This window comes from Arachis duranensis, chromosome 3, assembly GCF_000817695.3.
Source record: "Arachis duranensis cultivar V14167 chromosome 3, aradu.V14167.gnm2.J7QH, whole genome shotgun sequence".
NCBI classification, from domain to species: Eukaryota; Viridiplantae; Streptophyta; class Magnoliopsida; order Fabales; family Fabaceae; genus Arachis; species Arachis duranensis.
Window position 1 is genome coordinate 126,960,291 of NC_029774.3, and position 10,865 is coordinate 126,971,155.

General features: G+C 30.2%; 2 protein-coding genes across 5 annotated transcripts; one reads left to right on the forward strand and one right to left on the reverse strand.

The window, feature by feature from the left end:
• The first annotated feature begins 2,868 nt into the window (after positions 1-2,868).
• On the forward strand, positions 2,869-6,702 carry LOC107481208 (agamous-like MADS-box protein AGL30). Of its 4 annotated transcripts, none has more exons than XM_016101430.3 (12): positions 2,869-3,206; positions 3,364-3,549; positions 3,852-3,911; positions 4,030-4,048; positions 4,177-4,241; positions 4,330-4,345; positions 4,436-4,497; positions 4,587-4,683; positions 4,765-4,812; positions 4,913-5,037; positions 5,496-5,907; positions 6,135-6,702. In XM_016101430.3, the coding sequence occupies exons 2-12, from the start codon at positions 3,365-3,367 to the stop codon at positions 6,144-6,146; spliced, it is 1,101 nt and encodes a 366-aa protein (XP_015956916.1). In that variant the 5' UTR covers positions 2,869-3,206; position 3,364; the 3' UTR covers positions 6,147-6,702. The 4 variants fall into 4 exon arrangements, with proteins under 4 accessions (XP_015956916.1, XP_020994910.1, XP_015956915.1 ...); XM_021139251.2 differs by lacking the exon at positions 6,135-6,702 and having other exon boundaries at positions 2,869-3,077; positions 3,166-3,206; positions 5,496-6,123; XM_016101429.3 differs by lacking the exon at positions 6,135-6,702 and having other exon boundaries at positions 2,869-3,077; positions 5,496-6,123.
• Positions 6,703-8,818: 2,116 nt separating this feature from the next.
• On the reverse strand, positions 8,819-10,481 carry LOC107481207 (expansin-A1). Its single transcript, XM_016101426.3, has 3 exons — positions 10,228-10,481; positions 9,807-10,119; positions 8,819-9,686 (listed from the first exon to the last, which is right to left on the reverse strand). The coding sequence occupies exons 1-3, from the start codon at positions 10,355-10,357 to the stop codon at positions 9,380-9,382; spliced, it is 750 nt and encodes a 249-aa protein (XP_015956912.1). The 5' UTR covers positions 10,358-10,481; the 3' UTR covers positions 8,819-9,379.
• Positions 10,482-10,865: the final 384 nt, after the last annotated feature.

The window sequence follows — 10,865 nt, forward strand, 5'->3', positions numbered from 1 at the left end:
TATCCTACTCTTTTAATATACTCTAAATACCTACACAATATATAATGTTGTCTAAATTTAAGTTTCAATATTACCCGAGAAAAATTTATTATTAAAAAAAATGTCTCCGTACATCCGGCAGTGACATGGAATAAAAAAACTTCCACACATTTTTTACAGCAACTCTATCAAAAAAATTTTATTGGAAGTTAATTATTCATGCAGATTATTTTTATTGTGAATATACTTTTAAAAGAATAAAAGTAAAATAGTTTAACAGAACAATATTTTTTTAAAAAAAGTTACACATAATAATTTTTGTACCAATATATTAGAATTTATTTTATATATAATATTCATTCATCTAAATTCATTCATAGAATACCTTATAAAAATTATATTTAAGTAATTTTTTTATTTTATAACCATTTCATATTTTGAGGTTCAAAATTTTATATTTTTATTTTTATTTCAGGTTTATTTTTATGTTTATTTGAGCTCTATTAATAAAAAAGTATTAACATTAGTTTTAATGTTTAACTTTTATAGGATAAATAAAAAAGAATTGAAAAACTATTTATTATAAAAGAAGTTAAATCTATTTATTGACTATAGGAATATATATAATTCACTATTGAATGAATAAAAATAAATATATGTTTATTTAATTTTTTAAATTTTACATTAATTATTAAAATTATGATATAATAGATGTATTCCTATAAAAAATGAAAATGACTTGGTAACTATTTTTTTTTTGTTGAAAGAAAACATGACTTAATAACTATAAAGTCTAATTTAAACAACTATAGATAAGTAAAATAAGTAATAAAAAATAGATAAAATTTAAATTTTTTATTATTTGGTACAAAAATAAATATAATAAAATAAATCATTGTTCTCATATATAATGACATAAAATTTAACATTATCCTTCTCTAGAACCATCTATTTTTTTAGTTTTTATTCTTATTTTTGTACTTTATTTTAATTTTATTAAACCAAAAAGTATTAATGTCGTTTAACTTTAATTTTTAACTTTTATCATAATAAAAATATGTGAATTTATATGCATTAGATAATAAAATATTACTCATAATAAAAAAAGTTAAATTTATTCATTCGTTATATTTATAGGAGTATAGATGATTCACATAAGAGTTACGAGACTTTTTCTTTTTGAAATTTATTTTTAAATTAGTATTCATTCTTGAGTATAATAATCATGAACTAATATATGATGGTAACTAAATGTGATTGAAGAAAAGATAGAAAGAGAATAAAAAATGGAGGAAGAAAGAAAGAACAAACTAATATAAGAGTGCTGGTGAAATAAATAAATTTATAAAATATTTATAAATTTTTATCTTCATTGTTAGTATTATACCTAAATTAATTTAAATTCACTTATTCTATATATTAAAAAAATTAAATAACTTATAAGTTTTTTTATTTTTCATTTTATTATTCTATATAAAATTTTTAAATGCTTGATATCTTAATTTTTTTTTAAATGATAAAATATGACTTAATAAGTAAGTATGAAAAATAAGTATTTATATAATAGTTATATATCTAGATATCTAAATCAAACAAAAATATAATTTTTTAAACAAATTTTTAACAATTAAAAAATTAACACAATGTATATGTATGAATCAAAGTGATAAACAAAAATGAGAGATGTGATAATGATATGATGGTAATAGATTGCGATTGAGGTTAATAGAAGAAGAAAACAAGGAAGGATAATAAAACAAGGAAACATAATAGTGACAGGAGACAATAATAATTATACATGTAAAAAAATAATAAAAAAAATAATAGTACATAGTATGATAAAATAATATAATCAAAATAAAAATTAATAATTTTGAAATAATAATAAAATTCAAGATAATTAAAGATGTTTAATATAAGATTAAAAAAATAATTTTTTATTTATTAGAAGCTGAACAGCCACGGAAGTACTTGTTGAGCCGCTAGTTATATATAACGAAGACTGTAGTAACTAACTATATTGGTGATTTTGATATTTTACTCGTATTTTGTTTTTTTTTTAATAAAAAGACTACAAATTTAAAAACTTGTGATTTTAAGTAATTTTACATAGTGTATTATTTCACATATAAACTATGAAAGTACAGACATTTTGGTAAATTATTGTATTTGTATGTCGGACATATTTTAGACATAATATCTTTTGATATTCTTTTGATATGTGTGTCTGATGTATTCAATTGTGTTTTAATAAAAAGTAAAAAATTTTTCTTCGAATACGTTTAGACACACTTAAATACCATCACGTATTAGTGTGTCCAATCTTAATATGTATTCTTGAAATAAATTTAAAAATAGTATATTATTATTTGGACTTTGTTAGGTAGACAATGATTTTTGTGAATAATATGAACAATTGGCTATAAAATTAGCCCAATGAAATAAAAACATACTACACTTCCAAATTACTCACCTAAATTTTATATCAATTGTTCATATTGTTTAGTATTTTCATTATCTACCTATGCTTTTTCTTATATTTATTAACATAAAAATTATTTTAAATATTTTATATAATTAAAATAAGACATTAAAAATAATTAAAAAATTAATTTATATTTTAATATCAATAAAATATTAAAATATCATTACGATTTATTTAAAAATATTTTATATTTTATATATATACGTGCTCCTATATTTTAAAAATTTTAAATTTCGTATGTTAGCGCGTCTTGTATCATATTCTATGTCCGTGTCAACGTACGTGCATCATTGCATATAAACAATGCTATAAATTATTAAAATAGTTGATAGACATATTAATAAAAAATTTATATATTTAATGATAATTAAACGATGAGTTTTGTTAAAGGGTAGTATGGTTGGTAACGAAAAAACAAGATGCAGATATGGTATTAGTATGGTGTTGGAAATTAAAGGATGAGGTTGAGAGGGCGAAACTCATATATGTTAATATTGATTGTTGTAAAGGGAATGAAATGAAATCTGTAACGCTCTTTGAGTTGCCGATTCTATCGCACACCTCAATGACCGTTTAATCGGTCATTCCATCGTGTGTTATGTAAAACCTATTTGTAAGCTCTCTCATTTCCTTCTCTCTCTTTCAAGTTTCAATCTCCCATTCCCATTCCCATTTCCTTTCCTCGCTCGCATTCTTGCTAGGCGTTTCGATTCTGCAACGTTACTTTCATTGCATCGTTTAGGTAATCTTCACTTTCTCTTCCTTTTTTATCCTTGTTTTCTTCTAGCTAGGACCGTTGATCATTTCTTGTGCGTAGATTAATTTCAATGTAGAGCATTTTTGTTTATGAATTGTGTTATGATTGATTGAGATTGTTACAAAGATGTAAAATGGTGTAGGATGGGTAGGGTAAAGCTGAAGATAAAGAAGCTAGAGAACATGAATGGGCGTCAAGCAACATATGCTAAAAGGAAGAATGGAATTATCAAAAAGGCTACAGAGTTATCTATTCTTTGTGATATTGATATTATACTTCTCATGTTCTCACCAACTGGAAAACCTTCTTTGTGTAGAGGCAGGCGAAGGTACCTTACCTACCTTCAATTCTCTTTCTATATCATCATCTATTATATCATACTTATTCACAGAAACATCTAAAACCCTTCATGATTTGTCACAATTATGTAGTCTATAGATGTTTAAGCATTATATATGCAAAACAATATCATCTACTACCTTGGAAAGAGGCATATAATGATATGGACCAATGCTCATATAGGCAACCCTTCGTTAGACATTTCTTATTATCTTAAAAGTATATTTTATTCAAAAATTATATTATCATTTGGCTAATTAGTCATCATTCACTCCCTTTTGTTGCATGTAGTAACTTTGAGGAGGTTATTGCAAAGTTTTCTCAACTAACTCCACAAGAAAGAGCAAAAAGGTGCATAATGCTTCCATTCATATTGAAAAAATTATTATACAAAGACTTGATTGTTGTTTATTTTATGTTAAATTATACTACACAATTTAACAAAATAGTTTCCTATGAATTGCAACAGGAAGTTGGAGAGTCTTGAGGTAAGTCATCAATTCTTATGACCCAATTTCCATTCTCCTCCCCCTCCCCCCTCTCTCTTCTTTTCAGAACCATTGATTGTTGCATTACTAAGATTCTCATAGTGAATTGTGTCAATTTGAGAGTTCAGGCACTGAAAAAGACATTTAAGAAGTTAGATCATGATGTAAATATACAAGAATTTTTGGGTACAAGGTATGTTGTGCTTAGTGCTTAGATTTAACCTTTTAATCCATTAATTATAAGCTGAAACACTGAAATATTTGTTTATTTGTTATTGCAGTAGTCAAACTATTGAGGTACACAACCAAACTATGTCAATTACTATGTTCAATATATATTTATTTTTGTCATTGTTTTATCTGTCGGTACTAACTCACTTTTTGCAGGACCTAAGTAATCAAGCTAGGCTATTACAGACTCAAATTTCTGAAACACAGAAGAGATTAAGGTGCATCTAATTTCTATAGAAACAAACATTTGTCCAACATATATGTGTTATTATAGCTACATCTAATTTAGTTTGTGTTGACTCTGCAGTCAGTGGAAGGAATTTGAAAAAATCAATAATGTGGAACAACTTGAACAGATGGAAAATTCATTGAGAGATTCAATCAATCAAATTCGAAACCGTAAGGTGTGCATCTATTGAAACAACTGAATTAATCATTTATCCTCTTAGTTTATCTTAGTCTAAAATCTTTGCTTAATGTTCCAGGAACATATTAAAAACCAACAGCTTGTATCACTGCAATGCAATAACCAGGTAAATAATTGTTCATGTGGTAATTAATTAATATTTCCATGGTTAGACATAATACATATATATTGGTGTAACATTTTTTATTCATTTTTCATTCTTTCAGTTCAATGAAATGCATATTCCGTTTAGAATGGGTACTGAGCAGCATCTCCAACCTCTACCATGGATTGGTAATGGTGACAGCCCAAATCTAGTTTTACCTGATGACTCTAGCTTGCTTCTCCACAAGTGAGTTAGTTTTTCCAAAATAAAACATATTGAGTGCGTCAACAATTGTTCTTTGACAGCGTCATGTGTTTAATTAACCTATTTTTCAAGGATATTAGGCATGTATTACTATATCATAAAGTCTGTTTTCATAAGCATATGATCTCATAAAGAATGACACATAGTAGTGGATGCTGATGTCTTATTAACATAGTGAAGGTTATCCATCTCAAGAATTCACCTAAACTTGCAGAGCTTAGCTAAATTTAAGAGTTTAGTTTTGATGTGCTAATAGTATAACACGTTTTAAATGATTATCCAGTCAAATACATACATAATAGGATGTCTGTGCAAAACATGCCTACACTAACAATGCATCATAGAACTCAAAATATATTTAAACTCACAAGATTGAATTGCAGATATAGTTTGGTTGTGTTGTTTTGTAAAAACACTTATGATATTGGTTTAATTATCAGAGATGTAGAGGGATCTGCAAGCTCATCATTTGGGAGTTATGCAAGTTACATTGGATCCAGTAGTAAAACAGATATTTCAAACTCGGGGCAAGAAAATGGTGTCCTAAGTGATTTGAGCAGCACTACTGCTCCATTGAGACTACCATTGAATAATGGACATCAGTTTCCATACATGCCATCATACAATTTCAATTTGCTGAATGATTTCAAGTTCCAAGCAGCTCCAGAGATGAACCATCATCATAATCAGCCACAAGAAAACCATAATTTAAGTTTTCATCATCATGTCAACAATGGAAACTTTGAAGCCCCAAGGAATGCTTATGACTCCAATCACCACCACCACCATGGTTGGGCTTCCACTTCAGGGCCTTGTGCTGTTACTATGTTTGATGAGCATTTGTATGCCCAGGCAAGTTTACCTCAAGTCAACTTTGGTTCAACATAGCCAACACTATTCTTTTCTTTTTTCTTCTATTTTCAGAACAAGCATCCATATCTTTTGTTACCTATATTGATACAACAGTTGTGATTATCCTTTTAATTTATACCTCTATTTTAATGTCTTATACTTCCAACTTTGCCGTTTAGCTTCAAAGTTCACTATCCTTATAAACTTCTACTTTTGTTTGAGTGCAGCAACCAAACTGATTCATCATGGATTTTGCCATCTGCCTTGTAATGAATTTGCTAAAGAATTATCAGTCACCCTTGATAACCTTAGCATCCTCAAAGATTTTTCCACAACAGATGTGTTTTTTATATGCAGACATATATAAGAAACAACAAACCAATTTTTAAAATGTGGCTTAGCTTCCTAACAGCAGGTAAGCCTAGCTTGATGTCATTTACTCACTTAGGCAATGTTTGATAATTAAGACAAGACAGGGCAGAACATTTTTTATATCTCTTGGGTTTCTGTTTCTGTTTCTGTTTCTGTGTCTTGTTTCAACGATCAAACACAGCCTAATTGTGTTGAGTTAATGCTGAGGCAGAAGAATGTTACACTAGATCTTTTTAATAATTACCAATAGTAGGTTCTATTGGTGTTGTTGCTTCCACCTTGTCTCTTAGGTGTGAAGGTTACCTATGGCCTAAAGAAACACATTTCTTCTCCCTCATACAGTCAATACTTGTATATATAAGATCACATATAGCAAAAACTAGTAATTCAGTCTTCTGGATTTGCATTTTTGCCCAAAACTCATCATGTATTTGCTTCTTGTAAATATGTCATTGTTCAGTTTGCTTAATAATTATCCTTACATATATAGAGGGTCACCTGCAATGGACCTAACTGAATTTGGAAACATAACACAATATACGAAAAATCTAATGTTTTGATCATGAGTTCAAATATATTTGAGTTCGAATCACTCATGAGCTAATAGTGTGTTAATTTTGAAAGGAAGGTTGTGAATGAATAAACTTTCTTGTACAAAAGTTCCCAACAGACTTTTCGTCCATTTGTTAGGAATTTGTGTCTTGATTTAAGAGTTTTAATCCCCACACAAGTATGAAATTGATAAGTTGTCAACAATACGTGTCGATTTTTTTTTTTTGTGTTAATTGGATTTGACTTTTTTTTTAGTATTCAAGTTGGTAAAATGAAAGAAAAAACAAATAAATACTATGAGAGCATTGATTTTCCGTTGTTAGTAAGATTCGCTTAATAATTCAAAGATCAGTAACCCATAACTTTCTCACTTCACCAACTAATGCAGTTCAGAAGAGTCAAATTCTTCATTATTAATAAACCAAACAGGAAAAAGGCATTTAAGTCAATACTTGCACAACAACATCTTTAATATTCTACGCTTCAATGTACGTGTTCAATGTTGGCTCGCTTTAAGTTAATTATAGAAATTCAGCCTATTTATTGACGTTTTGATTAAAGTTGTATGAACCCTGTCAAAATCCGTAAATCGAATATGTAAACTTTAATCAAATAATTTTTGTTAAACAAATTCACATGAAATCATTAGTCATGTGTGGGAGGCTGGTAGCACTGCACAACTTCAATATAAATTTATAAATGACTAAAATGAGGAAAGAAAGAAGCTACCCGTAAGTCAAGCTTGACCATATTTTTCTATCAACTTAGCTTTTCATTATATATATAATTTAATTTTGATGCACCATCAATGTAAAATAGTTTTATATGTATTCAATTACATAATGTTACAATAGCAAAAATAATTACATTTTAGTGTGAATGTTCATCCAAAAAGATGGATGCAATTAGACAATTATATATATATGAAATGTTAACCTCTACTCCTTTAGAACGAAGAGCATATATAAGAGTGAAGGTCAGCATTTTCTTGAGAAAAAGTAAATGTTAAACTTCATAGCATTTCCGATTTCTCATACATGTGTACAAAGAATAGGGAATTCAAATTCAAGTTACAACTATATGAGTTTACCGAACCCAATAAAGGCAAGGGATAAAGAATAAGGATGGTTTTTGCACAACGAAATCAATGATAAAGATTGGCCGATTGGGGCTTTTCAATTTGTCGATGCGAATACAGGTGGAAAAAAGGCCCAACTTGGTCTAAGAAACCACGAGAAAAGGGACCACCAAAGAAAAAGAGGCTTATGTTATGGGCGCTAACATGTGCATCCAATGTCTTTAACATCTGGCTTTTCTAGTTTTCTTCATGGATCCGCAACTAGATTTATAAAAATAGTGTTACTTATCAGTTAATTCTCCTAATGAAGTGCACAGTTAAGTAAAGTGCACATGGGGACAGAGGACAGCTGCTCCCGGAACCCTAATTCAAATTTCAATGGCTATCATTATTTTAATCGGTAAAATAAATTTCTAAAATTTGAGGGGTCAAGCAAACTACTAATAAATATTAATATTTTTGTGCTCTTCTTGCTATTGACTATTGAGTATCCTATGATGTGATGACCTATTTCTAAATGAAAATTGCTCAATTTATTTTACATGACATAATGCATTAACTAAAACTCTCACTCTTGCTAATGGAAAACCTATCGTAGTAATAATGTAGGCCCCAATTTTGTGATGCTGTCTCAAACTGAAGTTCCTTGGTCACATTATACAGATCCGAAACATGAGAACAAAGATTTTTTATGTTTCAACTTCATGTGTGGCCCATGTTATTAGGTCCTTAGGAATCAAATCTTTACCCATCTTGAGAAGTCTTGATTTGCTTTACTCAGCCAAAGAGAACAATTATTACTACTTTCCTTTTTGTCTTGTAATATTTTTGAAAAAAAATATTATCCTTCTTTTCTTTTAAAAATAGGTAAATGGATATATGGGCAATAAGAAATAAAATACAAAGGAGTAGTTAATAACTGCAACTTTCCATTAGGAAAATTTACACTACAATATTCTCCGATAAAACTAGACATACTCCAAGAGCAAACAATGCTCACAACACGCCCAATAAAGCGGAAAAAGTAACCCCACTACTAATGGCGGGTGGTAACCATAATAGAATCCACCTCTTCCAATTTAGTAGTTGTTCACCCATAATAAAAATATTAAAAAGAAAGTTCCACCCCCTGCTAGCTTCTATTTAGTAGCAGGAAGGTTCACAAAAAGCTTCTCCGAAAAGTGAAGGGCCAATTTAACAAGAGGGTCCCCCCAACTTCTCCATAACACAAGATAAAAACTTAAAAATTGAAGGACCATTTTAAAATAAGCCCTTCTCAAACCCTAGAAAGCCAAATTTTAAAAAGACCAAAGGCTTTGACCCCATGACTATTACTAGTAGCATACTATCTAATACCCTAGTATACTATTTTAGGTCACATACTAACACTTGGGAAAATGATGATACTTTAGAACATACTACGTATGTGTATATGTAAAAATTTGAGTTGGACTTTTGACCATAAGGACCCTAGTGGAATTGAGCACCAGTGTAGGTTTGGCCAAAGGTCCAACCAGCTGGGGCAACATTGTTAGAGACCACTGTACGGCCATCACTTGTAGTGACCTTGAAAGAGAGGCTTTGGCCATTGAGGTAGTTGTTGCTCTGCCAGTTTTGTCCCCAGTTTCTTGACATTGGCATCCAACCGGTTTTTGAACCCTTGATGAACACAGAATGAACATCACCAGCACCACCAACGTTTGTGATTAGTACTAGGTTGAAGTAGGAATGACCATTAATAGTGAACCTTATTCCTCCTCTTCTCCTGCATGCCACCCTATGAAACCAAAAAAGGACACACCTTCAGCCTCTTTGCAAAACCATTCACCAAAATTAACAAACACTAAACCATAAATAAGCCCAATTTGGGAATATGATAAAGATAGTAACTTTATACCTCCTGTAAGCGACAGGGACTATTCCAGCTTTGTATTGAGCAATGCGGAGGAACACAGGCTGAGCTAGATCAAAGTGGTGAAGAGGAGGGTTGCACCACCCACCTGCATTGTTTGGCAATGCATTGTTTGGAGGGCAGAAGTTAGTGGCAGTGACCACAATGGAGCCAGGGAGGCACCATTTCTGGTCATTCACACACTTAATCTCATAGCAAGAGCCACAGCTCAAGCCATTGTTGAAAAGTGCAGTGCTCAAAGCAGCAGTGGTTGTTCCGTACCCCTGGCTATAGAGGTTTCCATATCCACAAGCCCCACCTGAAACGAACACAACAAATTTTCATGACCCATTAGAAGTTACTCAAATGGGTTGCAAAAAATTGAACCTTTAAGAAAAATATAAAACAAAAACGAGTGCATGCATACCCATTGTCCCTGATGCATCACCCCCACCATAGAAGGTAGCATGAGCATTGGTCCATCCTGCTCCACCATTGGCGTAAGCTGAGGAGAACATAGTAAGAAAAGTAACCAAGAGAAACCCAATGATAGCCATTTTCCTTTCCTTATACTAAAGGGAATTAATTTTGATATTATGGGGACAACAAAAGAGGGGGCTAGCTGCTGCAGCAACACGGGAGAGATAAATGTGATTGTGAAGCAGAGGAGTGTGGAAAAATTGGTTGGCAGTGGTACCTAATTTATAGAGGTTTGAGGGGTTTGGACTTTGGAGGGTAGCATAGGGCCACAATCAAAACTTTAACTAACTCTTTTGAACTGTTTGAACCGAAGAATACCGCTAGGGACATAAAGTGGATTCTATTATTTAAGAATTGACATGTATTATATTTTATATATATTAAATAACATAAACAAAGTAGTGCATAATTTCCTTATACTCGTTTAAGAGTTCGCGAATTCGAGTCTGTTATTTTTGGTAAAAAAAATTATGTAAGAAAGACAGTAGATTTTTATCACTTAGAACATTAATTAGTTAGTCGGTATTAATATTTTTAACATAAATCTAAAAAAAATTCAAATATAATAAAATGTTAAAAATTAAA